The following is an 18517-nucleotide window of genomic DNA, read 5'->3' on the forward strand; positions in this document are numbered from 1 at the left end:
CGCTCATTTCGGGAGGATTTCCACAGCCTTTTCTTTCGGTTGAACCTTATATCCCACATTGGAGTGTAGTTTTAGAGAAAAAACACACAAAAAAATTCAAAATGAGGCCATAGTTTTTTTCTGAAAAATTTGGGGCGTAGGGATTACACAGGCAAGCTTCGTATAACACGTTTGCTCGATTTCCTTCAGAAAAATTGGGTTTGAGACAAAAATGGATGTTTTAAACGAGTACCCTTGGAGTTGCCAGGGGATCGAATCTCGAAATCCACTACTGCGAACAGTCCGCTTAAATAGTTTTACCCATGTTGCAGTTTGCAAAATTTGGCATGGAAAAACCAATTTGAAGATTTCTTTAAATAGGCCTTAGGAAACAATGGCCAGAAAATAAACACGTCATTTTACTACACAAATCCTAAATAGAGCAGCCGTTATATTCGACGAAGAATACATACAACAAAGGAGGATTAAATTGGCATCAAATAGTCTGAAAATAAACGCAGCCCAACCGTGAAACAGCAAGGCGTATACGAGCTCTTAGCATATATTCAGGTAACGAAGACTGTTAGTTATCCTCAGCTAATGTAATGCAAGGAAAAAGTACAAAGAATAATTGAAATAAATCCCCGCCGTCATAAAATTGGTTATAGCTCCAAATACTCCTGTGGTACCCATTACATGAACACATGCTATCAACTGTCTCGTTGTGTTTCTGAGATTTACGAAGATCTGTTTACCAACGAATGGTTTTGGAGAGACAATTTCTTTTTGGTCAATTCCGTTCATGTGTTCTTCGTGGAGTACCTGACTTTGCTATTGCAAAAAGCCCCATACAAAGTTACGTACACTAAAAAACAAAGTTACCAAAAAGCGTTTAGTAAACAAAGTTTCCTCACTTCATTAGCGGAGAAAATTGGTACAAAAAAGACCAACCTACGGGACGGCGCTAGTAAAAGAGAATTTGTCGGTATCTCATGAAAATCAATTGCTTGAAAAAATTACAGCCTTCATTGGTTCTTCTCATCGTCGAAGAGGGTCGAAAAGAAGAATATTTCATATTTGACACGCAAGATCCATTGATGGAATGAAAAATGCAGTTCGTACATGGATATAAGCAAATTAATGGGTGCTATAACATTAAAATCTGTCCAAACAATAATAGTAAGAAACTATAAGTCTTAACAAGTTTTAAAAAAGTTTTCAGAACAGGAAATTGGGCGAAAAAGACAAAAAGTACCTGCTAAGATTGCTTGGAATGGTGAAACTGATCTGTTTTTCGCAGCTTGCAAAGTTCTCAGAACATCCGTCGAACTCAAACTTTCAACCTGAGAGGAAAATTGGGTCAGGATATCTCTTGCATCTGCTATTCTGTTCATGCCTCTTATCGAGCTCCTAGTTTCACAATTCGAACAAGTATGAGATGTTCCTTCAGCGTTGATTACTGGGTTGCGTGTTGTGATTGTCGTGTCAAATGATGAATCACTTCGATTGGACTTCAAAACTGTTGAAAACGCGGAAAATTTCCCGTCCACCGAAAAACTAACGGAGAGGGGCTTGGGTTTCGCATGTTCGTGATTACCTCTAGATTTGGCTTCTGGTAGATCTGAGAAACAAAAAAACCTTAGAACTTCGATTAAGTCAAACAAATTTTTTCCAGCTCTTTTTCATTATCGAGAAAAATCGCACTAAAATACAACGCGCAAAGTTTAAGGAAAGCGACAACTCGAAGGTTTGAAAAATAATTCAAAAATTAACATTTTGATTTAACGTCACCAATTTCAAGAATTAATCCAAAAATAATTAAAATAATTGAAAAAACTACCTATACTTGAAAGCTTCGCAATGCCCCTCCATATGTCAATGCATAAGCACAAACACTCATATAATTGAAAACTACTATCGACGAAAAACATGACAGAAAAGGATTGACCCCAGATCTTAGCAGTTGTGTCACATCTACATCAAAATGTTGATCTAGATTAGGCATTCAAACAGTTTCGCAAACAGTATTAAAAAACTGCTTACAAGCGATATCGCGACCTAATGCAATTCTTAGGAAACACTATTGCCTGATGAAGAAAAACAAAGCCAACACATAGTTGGCAAAGAATCAATGAATCCTAAGAAACCGAAATTTTTTGAAAACAAAAACATCAACTTTCGAGTTTCAACGAAAAAGATATGACTTCAAGGCTCTTTGAATTCCAAGAAAAATTTATGATTGACGCTTTTTTCCGCGTGAACAAATTTCCAGCGTGAACAAATTTTTTCCACAAAAAAAAATCAAAATCACCAAGTTCTATATAAGAGTATTCACAACGTTCATGACTCCTAAAAATGTCCATATTACTCGAAACAGCTAATTAGATTCAGCTTTTGCTTTCGATTGGCGAATCGTACTCACTTAAATGAAGTTCAAACTCAGTTTTGAAACTGGAACAGGAGAAAGAGCGTTTGAGAGACGGTCTACATGAAGAGCAGGGCGGTTGTTGTTGTTTAGAGGTGGATGATAGACGGCTAAGTTTGTTCAGGGCACTCTTTGCAAGCTGTAGTCTGTTGCTAGTACCAATCAGCTGAGGGTTGCTGGGTGAGTTGAGCTCGGGCGTAGGAGCAGAAACCTGAAAGATAATATCGATGAGATATTATCTATGAACTAACCTGCTGAATAGTCCATTTTGATCGAAAAAAATACAGGTTATTTTGATTTTCGAGTATGAATCTAGCATTGAATGTTTTTCAAAAATGAAAAAAAAATCACTAATCGTTGGCGCAACATGATTGAGTTCGAAAATTGATACCATTATTTTTAATCACGAGCTAAAAATAAAACCTGATGAAATCATCTGCTGTCGTTTTCCGTTTCACTTCATAAATTAACAATAAACCACTTATGCAGATGATAGCCATAGCACCAATAAAAAAAAACGAAAAACGTCTAAAATACTAGGACTTACACAAAAACGTGAGCTTCTCGTAACGTCAAATACTTACATTCGGTGACACATCGTGACTTCGCTTTCCGTTCACCATTGGCTGCTTACTCGGATCCAGAGCTACCAGAGATCCCTCCGCCAGCCTGGATGGACTGGCAACAACGCTATTAGTCCCACTGATATTCTGGTACGCTAAACTTTCATTCAGCGACAGTTCAACGTCCACTGAAGGCGAATGGGCTATGATGTATTCTGTTGGATTCTCAACGTAAATCTCCTCGAATATGATAGGCATGTTGGCTGCGTTCAGCTGTGATTCGGAACACTCGATTGGGAATGGTGGCAGTACTTTGATGTAGTTGTGGTTGCGAAGGATTTCGGATACTTGCTGGCGCATCTCACTTCTAAATCAACATCAGACCTATTATTTATATCTTCAATTTGATCTAGTTATCAAATAATTTATAAAACTTTACGGATCGTAGCGTTAATTAATTGAAATTAATTTACAACAGAGGTAAAGCTGGGCTTCGGAAACACTAGCAAGAAAACGACAAAAAGAAGCTCTATAAAGTGAAAAAAGAAATAGAAGTACGCATCGAAATAGTAAAATAATTTGGAGTCGAACCTGCGACCATAACATTTCGAGTCTCAAGTTTTCGCATCTGCGCCACTCACGGGCACTTGGAAGATTTTTGCACAGAGGCGAAGTTTCACTTCTCATGCACAAAAAAAATATGACCGATAACGCTACTGGCAAACACTGAATGAGTAAAACTTTGAGTCTACAAAATTTCTGAAGTGACGCACGCTTATTATGAGTCTTCATAATTGCTAAGTGACGCAAGCCAATTATGACGCATTAGCAGTACCAGTCAATTTGAAAAAAAAAGAAATTTACCAACTAACATGTCTCAATTTATAGAGGGGACGCATTTTTATTAACTAGTATACGAAAAAGTTCATTAAATACATCCGACTCTGCCAAGGGTTCGAACCCTCTTATTTTGTTGCGGGTCTCCTTCCCTACCTCTACGCTACAGATCTATGATACCTTGAAGCTAAAGTGCTATTTGTAAAATAATAGTCTGTGTTAATATCCATAGCATTGGCTATACTTCATATCTGGTTATTGATCAAAATGAACTTCAAATTGAACAATAATATTTCCGAATTCGGTTGGAAAAAAAGAGTTCATAATATTACACAAGTTTTGCTAGTGTTAACACTAGCCACCAATGATGCAGCTAAAGATGCTAATAAATTGCTAATACTATGTAGCAAAAATGCCACATAATATTCAAAATATTTAATGCTTAGAGCGGCTTTGAACCAGTATATTAGGATTATCATGCACTAACATCTACTCCATGGATGCTTAATGATCGGCAAACATTAGCCATCAATAAAGCAAAGAACAGATGCTATAAAATTTCTAATGCTACAGATCATTTTTGGCTTTTTCAGCTAATCAAAAATTACGCCAAAATTACCGGTTCAATTGCTCATGACCCAAACTATACCAAAATGAGCCTTATAATTAGTTGAGATATCCATAATTGATAATTGTTTCCAAACTCAATCTAGTCTTCTTTATTTAACGGCTGTCATATTTGGTGACCGGGAACCGGTTTATGTCTCAATGTTTTAATTCTAAGAACTGTCTTCTTTCCGGGCAAAACGTATAAAGCTTGAAATTAAAAACGTGTTTTCTTAAAATGGGATGACTTTTGACAGAAACTGATCACGGCAAATTTTGCGCAGATTTTATTTAGCGCAATTCAACTAGCACATACATTTACCCATAAACGAATCATTTGCGGTTTTTTAGTCAATCAGTTTTCTCACAAAAAATTATCAGTTCATTTACTAACCAAATTAAACCTAGAACCTCTTAAATAGCCCAACAAAATTTAATAAGGGTGCAATCTTCTCAATTGATAATTTTACAATACAAGTATCATCTTTTATTTGAAAACTCAAGCTTTTGGAAATCATACCGTTCCCAGATACTGTTGAGCTACATAAGAGGCTCCTTGTGCCACAATTTTGCTAGCAATTGAACAAATAGCTTTGATGTTATTTCTGATTGACAAAAAATTGATCGGTCTTTTTTTGGGGTTGAACTTGTCGGAGTTTGTTAAATAAGTCGCACCACATTAATTTAGCTGAAATTTTTAGCGGAATTTGTCTACATTTTTTTTTGTCTAAAATCAAACAAATTTGAAAAAAATTTTTTTTTCAAGTTTCATTCGTTTTGTCCGGATAAATTAAATTATCCTGTTTCTAGTGTCGCACTGTTTCTAGTATTGTTTCCAGTTACTTTTAACAAAAGGAAACAAGTTCACAAACATGACCTTATTGTTCGACCACAAAAACATTGACCTTTATCAGACCTTCATTTGTGCTCCTGTTTTAACGTGAAAAGCAAAACTAAAAAATAACTAAAAACACATCCGAATACCAAGTTCCTCTCCATTCGGATGTTTTTCTTGCTGACTGGCAACAATTTTTTTTCAAAGGCGCTAATATATACTAATTTTGAGTTAGCGAGCGCCGAAATAACGCAATTTTTTGGTCAACTTTTCGAAAAAAGCTTAAAACGACTTTTTTGGACCTTTTTTTTCACTTAAGAAAAAAGTCGACTTTTTTTGAATTTTTTTTGAAAATATGCCACTTCCCTCGATAAAACCCTGAGTCCGATCCAGGGCTGGGGCAATAAAAAAAACAGTGTGTACTACCAGCACATCCGTAGGTTATTTTCGCTCACACATAAAATTTTATTGGGGAATCTGACTCAATAAGCACAAAAGCACAACATGGATTAACATGTATCTTTTAGTTTCGTTGGTTTAGTTATACAATTTCTTTACGACGACCAACTTACTTCACAAATTACCTTCTGAAACAAACCAGTTTCGCAAAACAGTCTACATTTGTTTAGTATTTAACCAATGCTTCAAGGTTAAAACGGGTGACCACGATAACTTCATTTGCTTTCAGGGTATAGATATTAGCCTTGGTTCCAGCCTGCGCTTTTCTTTGGCTCTGTGCTCAATTTTATTTAACGGTATTCGAAAAATTCAGAGAATAAGAACTGCGAAGGATCGAATTAAGTCTCAACTCAGCCAAAAAATTCGTTTGAAAAATTCATTTGAGAAAGTTCGTTTGATCGAGAATTCATTCGGTCAATTTCAAATGCAATTCTAGCCATCTTTCCGAGGACGAACTTTTCTAGTGAATAAACTTCATTTAGTCTGAATAAACAGCATTTTCACATACACAAGAAAATCGCTTCAGGAAATGGATTTTCTATCAGACAGAAGATGAACAAACTCCACGTCGTATGCATGTAAAAAATAGTCCCACACGCAAGCATATAATATAGTACGTTCATTTTTAATAAGAGAAACAACATCACATCACCGCCACAGTTGTGTTTTATTGTTCCAAAATGTTACCATTATTCACCATCCTACTACGCATTATAATGCACAGTGACGCTCCATCATTTAACACTGTTGTACGCTTGTAACTTATTAATTGTTACTTTATACTTTGAGCTTCGCATTAACTTTTAATTTATAACCCTTTATAACTTCTAAACTCAGAATACTTCAAATCCTACAACAACAAGATTTTATTTATCATGATCATTAACCTAACAATGACAGTATCAATTATTCATTTACGCGAAGAATTCTAAACCTCACACTTTAGCAACGAAGACTGTTTTAACAATGCCAGCTCCAAGCGCCTCCACAGAAAAAAGCTACATGAAATGGGTCTCCCTGTTCGCCTTAGTCATCCAAACATCCAGTGTTGTCTTGACAATGCGTTATTCTAAGGTACTTTTTAGCACTTAACTCATTTTAAAGTCATTTTCAGGAAAAAAAAACTGCGCTGCAATGAATCAAAAGGCCTTCAGGAAATTTTAAGGACTAGTCGGCCAAAAATTGAGTTTCAAAAATAGAACCAAAGTGGATCCTTGGGTTGTGAGGCCGTCGGATTCCTGAGCGAGATGGTTCGAATTTTATACGCTCGAAGAAAACGGACTACAATGCTTAGGTCAACATAAAAATGCCAGCATAAATTGTGACGGTAATTCACGCGTAAAAATAAATTCGGTTTAGATATCAACCAAACAGACAGGTGACAAACCAGATGGTAAAGACTACTTGAGCTCCACCGCAGTCGTGATGGCAGAGCTGCTCAAACTGTTCACCAGTTTCCTGCTTGTTCTTCACGGGAGTGGATACAACCTGGGCGCGTACAAACGAACTCTGCAGCAGGGCTTGGGCAGCGTGCACGAAATGAAACATGTTGCAATACCCGCGGTGCTTTATGTATTCCAGAACAACTTCTTGTTCCACGCAATCAGGTTTGAAAATGACTTAACTACTTCTTATTAAAAGCGAAGCACATGGTATTGAAACTTTACACTGCAAAAAACCTAGAACATAGCCAACTAACAGTTGGAAAAGAGCACTTAACGCAAGGAAACAGAAAAAAAACTAATTTATTGTTTTCATTAACTTCAATTTTCGAAATGCCATTAAAGCTCTTTGAATTTCAAGAACAATTTATGATTGGTACCTTTTATTATATAAAAAAAATTGAAGTTGAGAATTAAAAACATTGAAAGAGAAAAATCTGTGAACAGAAACACAATCAGAAAACTGAATTAAAATAAAACCAATTAACTCAATTTGAAAACTACATTTTGATCTTTGCTGTCAACCATAACCTTTTTTCAGCAACTTGGATGCTCCAACATACCAAGTATCATATCAGCTGAAAATATTCACCACTGCAATATTATCCGCAATCATCCTTAGCAAGACCCTCTCCTTGCTCAAATGGATCGCTTTAGGTAAAACAATGCCCTCAAATTTTCAACAATTCAATAATAACCTCCCACAAATAAAATTGAGCTAAATTTTCTTCTCTGTTGCAGTGATCCTTTTTTGCGGAGTTTCTTTGGTTCAAATTCCAAAGGAAGTCTTCACGGGCGAAAAAGATTTCGTATCTAGTTTCGCTCAAACCTCCAACTTCAAAGGCCTAATATTTATCCTCATGGCTTGCTTTACTAGTGCATTCGCCGGAGTTTATTTTGAGAAGCTTCTCAAAACAAGTAAAACTTCGGTTTGGATCCGCAATATTCAACTAGGGTTCTACGGATTCGTTTTCGGAACGATTGGCAGTTTTTACTACGACCATGACGCCATCAAAAAAGATGGATTCTTCCAGGTAATTATTTCTATTTTACACCGAATATTCCTAGCGGGAGGCAGTAGCGGATTTAGTGGGAGGGGGGAGCAGGCTTCAGGATTCCGATCCCTACCCACCCAAAGGGTCCCCTTTTTACTATTTTGAGTTACCCATTTTTTGTAATTTTGAGGAAGCGCGCGATAAACGCAGTTTTTTGGTCAAAAATTTCGAACAACCTTTTTTTTTCAAAATCTTGCTTGCGGCGCAGAAAATTTGGTCAAAATAGGGTCTTTTCAAGGCTTTGGGAGAGCTCGGAAAATCGATTTGGTCGACTTACAAAAAGGGTCGACAAAATTTTCGGCAATTTTCAAAGAACCCCCCCCCCCCCCCCCCCCCCCCTCGAGAAAAACTTGACGGGACGGGAGGGGTTTAAATTTTGGCTCGCATCTCAAATTTTCAAATATTCAGATCATTTGCTAAATCGTCTTGAGTGAATGAATTTTCAGGGATACAATAATTCAGTATGGGCAGTCATAATTCTCAACGCAGTAGGCGGTCTTATAGTTGCGGCCGTAATCAAATATGCTGACAACATTCTGAAAGGATTTGCAAATGCAGTCGCAATTATTTCATCAACAATCTGCTCCTACTATATTTTAAACGACTCAACCAACCTGGACCTGAAGTTTGCTCTAGGTGCTTCAATGGTGATAGCTGCCACTTTTATTTATACTTACACTCCTAGAAATAATTCAAAAGGAAGGGGAGTTCTCTTTACTGTAGTTCGATGGGTCGGAAAATTATTTGGAGTTGGTCCAAAGCAAACGCCCTTTAGACGAGACAGTGATGTACATTTGTCATGATTTGATTGAAGTTTGGGTTAATGTGGGGTAATCATACCATTAAACTGACTTGTAATCATTGTTATTTATGAAATGTCCTAGTCGACTAAATGATATCACGTGGTTAATTCAATTTGAGGAATAAACCTCCTTTTAATTAAATTAAGCAAACGAGACTTACGAGGCAAAAGCAGCGGCCAATGCCTTCTGTCTGTAACTGTAGAAAAATGCTTCTGAGTTCTTCTGAATCTGAAACAAAAATTAACCAAAATGATTCACTTTTCTTAATATAGTTTTTCAGCAGCAAGTTATCAAATTGGCATACATAAGGCAATCAAACAAGCTTAGACATGCTTTTTAGCTTTTTACAAGGATGTGAAAATCTACAGAGCCGTAATATTCCTGCAAATTATGTTTAGCGCAGTTCAAATAATGAGAGACTTACCATCATCTGATGATGCAATGTGAACAAATGAGTATTTAGATTGTAATTGGGAGCCAGGATCTCCATATCAGTGTCTATGTCACACAACATCACTGTAGCCGCCTTCACAAACTCATCCCACAATACCATATTTTCAGCATCCAGACTGGCCAAGTTGGTTCCCACTACCGCAACAATGTCGTCTGGACACTCACACTGCCGCACTTTGTTCATTGACTGTCGCAGCTTGGAACACATATCAAACTGACGCGATGCTAAAACATACGACCACTACAATTATTAATTTCCAAGATTTCTATCTCCAATGAGCTTTACGGAGAACTCAATTCAATCACCGATAAAAAATGCCCTCATCAATGAAAAAATGAGAATAAAGATAAGAACCAGTGTTTATTGTGGGACTGAAGTAGGGATTGTGGTTCTCGATAGCATTGATAATGGACTGCTGTGCCACCAGAAGTGTGTAGAAGATGTTTTTGCTCAGATTCATCACTTTGAAGCGGTCGAAGTCTTGCTACAAGAATAAACAACAATTAATTTTCAAACAATCATAGATCCCAGATATAAACACAGAGGCGAAGTTGCACTTCGCATACACAAGCAAAAATATGACCGATAACGCTACTGGGACAAAAACTGAAACTTTGAGTCTACAAAATTTTCTAAGTGAAGCACGCCAATTAAGACGCATTAGCAGTACCAGTCAATTTGAAAAAAAAAGAATTTATAGAGCAGTCTATGGAGCAGTAATAACACAAAAAAATTAAATGTAATAAAAATAAATTGATTTTTTTTTTAATTTGAGAATTTGAGAAAATCATCCGCACACACGCCATATTAAAAGTGATAAAGTAAAATGATCACAGGTTAAATATCTGTCCAAATTTAAGCTCAGGACAACTACATTTTTTGAATGGTAAAAAAATCCCGTCAAAAACGGCTACTTAAAAAATTTGTCTGAAGAAAAAAAACGACCCCGAGCACAAATATTCCGTTACTTTCGTTACGAAAAATGGAACAATAATAGTGTGTGTTAAAATCCTTAGCATTGGCTGTACTTAATAGCTGGTTATTGATTAAAATGAACAATTTCAAATGAACACATTTTATCGCAAAAGCATTTGCGTCGCAACAATATTTGCGACTTAGGTTGGAAAAAAACATAGTTCATACTATAACTCAAGCATTGCTTGTGTAAAAAGAACAAACAACGTATCATTGCAAAGAGCTTTGACAGGTGCTTACAACGAATCTTTAAAAATTAAATAAAACTTCGATCACTTACTTTAACCACCTTCAAGAACTAACTAAATTAATGAAATATCGATATAATTTATTTTTCCAGCAGACTATGTACAAATGGTCTTTAAGAACAGATCGTTTTTATACGTCGGAAAAACTTTAAGTTTAAGCACTAGGATTCACTTGTGTTAGAGCTCCGCTTGTGTTTTAATTAGACACTAAAAAAATTCGAACCGATCACATTCATGCCTGTAACCTGAAGAGTTACATTGATGCATCTTATACAGAAATCCAAATTCAATGTCACTGCTCACCTTAATTTACTAAGCCTCAAAATGTCTTCAGAGACTTACCAATGTGTCCGTTGGCAACAACGCTCTTCCGAACAGTACATGCTCAATGTCTCCCGACGAAATTCCACCGCTGCCTGCAGCCTGAATATCACTAGTGCTGTTCTCCGACACAAGAGCTGTTATTTCAGTTGGCTGACTAGTCACCACTGGTGTGTAGCCATTGGGTAAAAGATGTACTTGGCTAGGAGAGGGAGAAATTTCGCCAGCCACGGGATAGCTGAAAAAAATAGGAAATTGACAAGCTATGTAGATTTGAATGAAAATATTCAAAGCGCGGATAGTATTTCCTATTAAAACTGCGGGGTAGACACAATAAAACTCAAGGCTAATTGGAAAATTCTATACCTTTCTATATACGCTAAATCTAAATAGAGGCAAAACTGCTCGTATCAGGGCAAAGCACAGAAAGTTCCGACTACCCGTAAAAGTCAATGAAGTGGTTTTGATGTAAAAAAAAAATACTTTTGATATAACACATAGGCGAAGCGAGCCTCGCACCACTTGCGATGCATCTTGAAATTAGAAGAAAGGCGATGGCCTTTAAGCCCGAAAAAAATCTACATTAAAAACCTATCTACAAAAAATTCATACGTTTGTCTCTAATGATATTCTATCTGAGAAAAACATTCCGCGAAGCACAATCGACAGCATTAAAGTAGCATTCAGAAAAACTTATCGGGAGCCACATAAGCCAAAAAACTTTGGGTGGACGCTCGTTGAACCGAAAAAAAATAATAATAAATCAATTAGAGCTACAAAATTTCCACCTGCTGAAACTCTCAAAAGCATACAAATGTTCTTGTGCCTTTAAAACAACCTTAAATATTGGCGAATAAGCCGATAAAACATTTGTCTAAACCATTCAAGCCGAAAAAACCTTTTGAGCAAAAAAAAAGTTGAAAGAAAGAGATTAGACAAAAGCAGAGGAAATTCACACATTACAGGAACGAATCAACATGCTTTTCACTTCTAGCAAAACTTGCTACAATCAGAAAAGAATTGCATGATTTGGAAAGTGAGCCACCAAGAAATAAGCAAATAATCCGAAAAATTATTTCTCCCAGAAAAAAATAATTTAAAAAAATCAGCTGCTGACTTGAAGCGAAGACCTCATCTTCGTCGTCTCAAGCATCGACATTACCTCCGCACTAAACACGGTAAACTGGTACCTCGAAAATGGCTAGTACCCGGTTGCAACACTTGCTATCGCAAATGAACAAATTTAAAATCAAACCGCGATAGACCAAAACTGATTGAGATTTGCTTATAACAGCTCAAATATACTCATATTGGACAAACTATGTGTCAATTCATAAGCTCATGCAAACATATAAATGAAAATTATTATCGACGAAAAATTTGACAGAAAAAAATGATTGACCCCAGAACTTAGCAGGTATTTCACATTTCCATCAAACAGTTGAACTAGATTAGGTATCTTGACAATTCTTAGCAACAAAGAGTTTTGTAAACCGGATATGAAAATTGTCCATTAGCGATATTATGACCGAATGCTTTTCATAGGAAACTCTGTAACCTGATGAAGAAAAACCAAGCTCACAGACAGTTGGAAAAAACAAAGAACACAAGTCATAAATGCATTAATGCGTATGAATGTTCATCTGTCGTAATTAGAGCATTTTAAGACTTTTCCTGAAAAAAAACACAGAAAATCTCCAAGACCTTTTTAAGAGTCTTCAATACGTTCATCGACTCAAAAACTAACTCTCAATGGACACAACAAAAATTTATATATTTTTGACAATCTTCACCGCACAAAGAATAAAGTGATCCATTTAGCATCTGAAAACGTATTATTAAATTGAATAGCTTGCCTCGAGTCAATTCCGATCAATTTCCGAGACGGATTAAAAAGCCCCTTCGTGTTAATAGCATGTTAAAAGCATTGTCCGAAATTATCCAAATGGGCAATTTTCATGATCTTTAGGAAAATGAATCACAGGTAACGTATATTTTTCTATTTGAGCTCAAGAAATCAAAACCTTTCAGATGGTGTTCAAAACTTCGCTACAAAACGGCTAGTTAAAAATTCAAGAGAACCCCGAGCACAAACATTCCATCCTTTCTTCGAAAGACTGAACAAAAGTAAGCATTTCTCAAAACAAAACACAACTCAAACCTGACATTTAAATGCATTTCATTCAAAAAAACTTTGGGAAATTAGGACCGGCATAAATGCAACTACCGGTAAACTGGCAATTCTAAATGTCAAATAATAATTCAAAATATATTAACAGAAATGTTTTAATTATTTTGAAAACTTTGGTTAAGAAACTGTTTAGCGCGTTGGGATAGCAAATGAGAACACATCAATTGGCAATCGTGAGTTAGTGGACGAAAATGCATGACATTGACAGGTAGCAAAGAACAAACCCGGTTTTGCCTTCAAGTGCTCCAAAGCTACTGCTCATCATTCTCCTGTTTCAAAAGTAAGACATAATTAATGTCGGCGCAAATTGTTACATGACCATTAAACTTTCTTTCTTCTTTCTTCATGATATTTAAACCATAAGTTATTAAAAACCTGGCGAAAATCCTAACTGAATTTTTACCCATAACAATAAACCATTTAAAGATATAGATTCATACGCAGAAATCATTATATGACTATTAAAACTCATTTAATAGATTTGCAAGGGGGATAGTGGCGCTAGATAATATAACACACCCAAAAAGGGTTAAAATTACCTTGATATGCGGTGATATGTTACAATAGGTGGTAATTTTGATTATTGAGCATGTATTAAATTTGAGAACTATAATGCATAGTATAGTCATTTCATTTTCAATCACTAGTACTAAGAAAGACTAATTATTTTTCTAAATACATTACTCTGCCAAATGGAATGCTATTCAAAATTTCATATTTCACACATCTTTCGCCTAAAAATTTGGCTTTGAAATAATTTTTAAATAATGAGCGAATTGGAACCTGATCTAAACTATATTTTGAGAAAAAATAGAAAATACAAAAACACAAAAATGACAGAAATTTTAATGATGACCTTAACACCTCAATTAAGAAAAATAGCAATAAAAAAGAGAGCATCCCATCCTTCCTCAATTCGAGAGCCCGATTTAGATTTTCGAAAACTAGTAGACAAACTAGAGCAAGCGGAAATCACAATGAAACTTGAAGAAACAGAAAATCTGAAATTACAATATGTTAATCGAATCGAAACAAACACCACAAATATCAACAACATACAGGAATCAGATACAGACCTCGTTGAAAAAATCACTGAAATACTAAATATTTATGAAAAACACCCAAACTTTAAAGGCAAACCATCTTTCAAAAAATGGTGTAATTATTGCCGACGATACGGACATAGTATTTCTGAATGTAGACAAAAACAACAGGATAACCAAAACAAGCCTCAAAAATATAAAGAACCAAATAAATCATTCTATCAATACATGAAGAAAGATCAAAATCTACCAAACAAAAATGTATACAGCAACAACAGTTCAGGAAAACCACTTCCGAACAATACTAATTACACAAGGAACCAATCACCATATAACTCAAGTTATAGAGGAAGATTACCAGAACGAAGAAATACACAGAATTCTTCACAAAATCATTATAATCGACCAAATAGTCGAAATAACTACTCCAGATCAAATTCAAATACAACACAATTTGTGTCTAGATCCAATTCCCAATCAAACACAAGAAATAAATACTATCCAAACAATCAATCACGAAACTCATCATATAATAGAAATAGAAACTATTCAAATAATCGAAATAGAAGTTATTCGAACAACCGAAATCAGAACTACCCGAACAATCGATCAAGAAATAACTCATATAACAGATCAAACTATCACAGATCAAACGATAATTATCAAAACAGATCACGAAACAATTCACAAAATCGAAATTCAAGTTATAATAATCGATATAGAAATTATTCTCAATCACCACATAGAAATAATAACCATTATAATAATTCTAAACATCGCTACAGAAGTAGCACAACCAAACATCAAAGACATATTAATCAAGTACAATCAAATGAAGAAACAACATCAGACCCCCCAGGTTTTGACGACACAGGAAATAACGAGCTACAACTAAATCAAATAAACTGTGGATCATCAGACACAGAAAGTGATACAGAAAACACTATCTCCATAAATATGATAGCAGTCGAAAACGACTACGAACCTATTATATATGAACAACCTTTTTCATCACATATATATGAAAATCAATTGGAACTCCTTCACAATTATTATATTGAACCCATCCATACTACACAAATGGCACAAGAAACTAACGAAATAAACACTGTAAATAAACCCAATGAAAATGACAAAACAAAATGCTTGAATACAAATCACATCTACCAAAATGTACAAAAAGAACAAACCAAAGAAAAAATTTGAACAATACCATTTCTTTTAGAAAGTCCAGGAAACAAAGAATTTCAACCACCAGATCTTGAAATTGATTTTTTAATTGATTCAGGAGCAGAATCAAACATAATAAATATTCCCACATGGAATGAAATCAAAACATTACACCCAAAATTAACGCCTCTTGCAACCTCCAGTAAACTAGCAACAGCACAAGGATCAACATTAGTAAACTATGGAAAAGTTCAATTATTTTTTCTCCCCACAAGAACAATGGAGCAAAATAAAATTTTAAACAAGCCATTTAAGCAAATATTTCATATCACTGATATTAAACACAATATCATTGGAATACCATTTATCTCGAAATATATACCAACAATCAACATCTTGAATAGTAAAATACTAATCAAAGATAAGTACACAAAAACAAAAAATACAGCCCTAACATTTTTTCAAAGATTAAATAAACAACCACCATTCTTTTCAAAATTTTATCCAATTTATAACCAACAACGGAAACACCTGAAACCACTATCAGGAAACATATATAACTTTTCAATAAAACAAGTTCACCAATATGATAAAAATCAAAATAAACAACAACTCTTTATGTCAGACTTTGAATTCAAACCTATCCATAAGTTTTTCAAAATCACAATTTCATCCATAAAATATTTGAAAAATACGAATTCAGACATCATTTCGTTACATGTATATAATAATACACCGTATCAAGTAACATTACCCTTAGGACTTTTAGGATATTGCAAAACCAACGCTACAATATCACCAATGCATGGAAAAAGCATACCGCGTAAATAATATACTCCAATTATTAGATATTTGTCAATCCACAATTCTTAACGAAGAACTATCCATAAATAATATAATAAGTAATGAAAAAATAAATACAGATTATTTCACAAAAACCCCATATTTCAAACCCACATTCAACATAAATAACTATACAGAGGATCAACAGAAATTTTTAACAATGTTTAACTTCCAACATTCACAAATAACACAAAACGAATTTGATAAGTTAGCCAAACAGCTAATAAAATATTCATCAGTTTATGCAACATCCAAATTTGATGTTGGCAAAATCAGTTCATCACTACATCTCCGTTAAAACCTGACTCAGTTTTCAAAAAACAAAGAGCAAGTAAAGTACCAATTCACTTACACGATAAAGTGAACAGATTACTCGATATTTTAGAGCTATACAAAATTATCTCACCGGTAAACAAAGAAGAACAACCAAAAGGTAACACATTTATTAACCCTGTTATCATCTTAGCAAAAGGAGAATCATTAAAAATAGTTTTAGACGCTAGATATCTTAATTCACTAATAGACGAATCAAAATGCAATTGGCCTATTGAACCAATACAAGTTATTTTAACAAAAATAAACGGAAAATACTTTACAACCGCAGATATGAATAGTGCATACAATCAAATGCCACTAGATGAACAATCACGACGTTTAACAGAATTTGTTATTGGAAATCAACAATATGAATTCAACCGCCTATTCTATGGAATATCCATAGGACCAGCACCATTTTCAGCTTTTATGAGCAAAATTTTTAGACCACTAATACTCAAAAAAAACGCAATCACCTATTTAGACGATGTTTTTATGCAATCACAGACAAAAGAAGAAATGTTTACAGTTTTAGAACACTATCACAAAATACTTCAGAACGAAAATCTGAAGGCCGCCCCCGATAAGTCACACTTCTTTTTAACACGAGTTAAATTTTTAGGACATAATATAGAAAGAAAAACAATAACTCCATTAAAATCACGCATTGATGCTATTCAAAAACTTCAACCACCAACAAACAAAAAGAAAATCCAAGAATTCCTTGGCATGTTAAATTTTTTAAGCAAATACGTTTATAAAATGCAATTATATTTAAGACCATTCTATAATATACTCAGACAACAAAATAATTTTGAATGGAATACAGAACATCAAACACGATTTGAAGAAATTAAAAAACTCCTAACTGAACAAATTTCAAATACAATTCCAGATCCAAATCAACCATTCTATGCAATGTGCGATGCTTCAAATTTTGGCATCGGCGCAGCATTATTACAATCACACAATGGTACAAATAAAATGAACCTTATATCAGCAAATTCTCGATTATTCACTCAAGCAGAGCTACGACTCTCAACTTTAATGAGAGAATGTACAGCTATAATTTATACACTTAGAGAATATGAATTTCTGATACTTGGATCAAAACAGTTCTATTCACAGATCACAAACCAATCATTTTTCTCTTTACACAAAAGTCAAACCCAAATCACCGAGTTTATATATTTCAATTAATTCTAATGAAATTTCCAAACTTACATATAGTTTGGACAGCAGGAAAAAATCTTGCATTACCAGATACATTAAGTCGAAATACACCACCTGAATTACTTACGAAAAACTACAGTTGCAATACCCAAGAATATAAAATTTTACCTTGCAGAAAACGAAACATCACCCCGACTAGAATGCAAATATGCAGTAAAAACTGACATTGAAAAATCACAGATAAATAAATTACAACACTTCCCACTTTACTTAGATTGCCAAAATAACCACTACGAAGTTGATCTACTTGGAACATCAACTTTCAAACCAATTCCATACTCACAATGGATGAAACATAACACCCAACAAAAAAGAGTAAAACAACACTCGCATAAAAAAGACCTTTTTCCGTTAATTGAAAAAGAAAATCTAACTGATAAAATAAATTTATGAGGACCACAAACAAATGATTCAAAATACACAATAAATCAAGTTTTTGACCTCCATGACCCACTTGACACAATTCATTTATCTAAATTAGAAATTGAAAACATTTTTCTCCCCCCAACAGATAAAATTACAATTAATACCTTGAAACAATATCAAAATCTTGACCCAGTAATTAGGCAACTAAAATCATGGCACAAATATAAAACTAAACCCGTAAAGGCAGATACCACAATTTTAGGAAATAAAACACTCCTCCGATATTTTCGAAAATTTAATAATACAACAGTTAATGAAAACACAGACCTTCAAGAATACCAATTAAATGAATCT

General features: G+C 34.6%; 2 protein-coding genes across 3 annotated transcripts in view; one reads left to right on the forward strand and one right to left on the reverse strand.

Annotated features, from left to right (window-relative positions):
* Positions 1–18517, reverse strand: part of LOC134840358 (protein FAM135B-like) — a 34168-nt gene that overhangs the window by 3802 nt on the left and 11849 nt on the right. The window contains exons 6-13 of one of the 2 annotated variants that reach the window (XM_063856125.1): positions 13418–13462; positions 11024–11240; positions 9813–9942; positions 9429–9682; positions 9165–9232; positions 2989–3334; positions 2402–2615; positions 1235–1600 (exon numbers count right to left, since the gene is read on the reverse strand). In XM_063856125.1, the coding sequence (XP_063712195.1) occupies positions 1235–1600; positions 2402–2615; positions 2989–3334; positions 9165–9232; positions 9429–9682; positions 9813–9942; positions 11024–11240; positions 13418–13462 (1640 nt within the window). The remainder of the gene's footprint in view (positions 1–1234; positions 1601–2401; positions 2616–2988; positions 3335–9164; positions 9233–9428; positions 9683–9812; positions 9943–11023; positions 11241–13417; positions 13463–18517) is intronic. The other variant, XM_063856126.1, reaches the window with a different exon arrangement.
* Positions 5743–9123, forward strand: LOC134840359 (UDP-N-acetylglucosamine transporter-like). Its single transcript, XM_063856127.1, has 5 exons — positions 5743–6778; positions 7064–7311; positions 7688–7803; positions 7888–8180; positions 8648–9123. Exons 1-5 carry the CDS (start codon positions 6671–6673, stop codon positions 9002–9004), a joined length of 1122 nt encoding a protein of 373 aa, XP_063712197.1. The 5' UTR covers positions 5743–6670; the 3' UTR covers positions 9005–9123.

Source organism: Symsagittifera roscoffensis, chromosome 2 (genome assembly GCF_963678635.1).
Source record: "Symsagittifera roscoffensis chromosome 2, txSymRosc1.1, whole genome shotgun sequence".
NCBI classification, from domain to species: Eukaryota; Metazoa; Xenacoelomorpha; order Acoela; family Convolutidae; genus Symsagittifera; species Symsagittifera roscoffensis.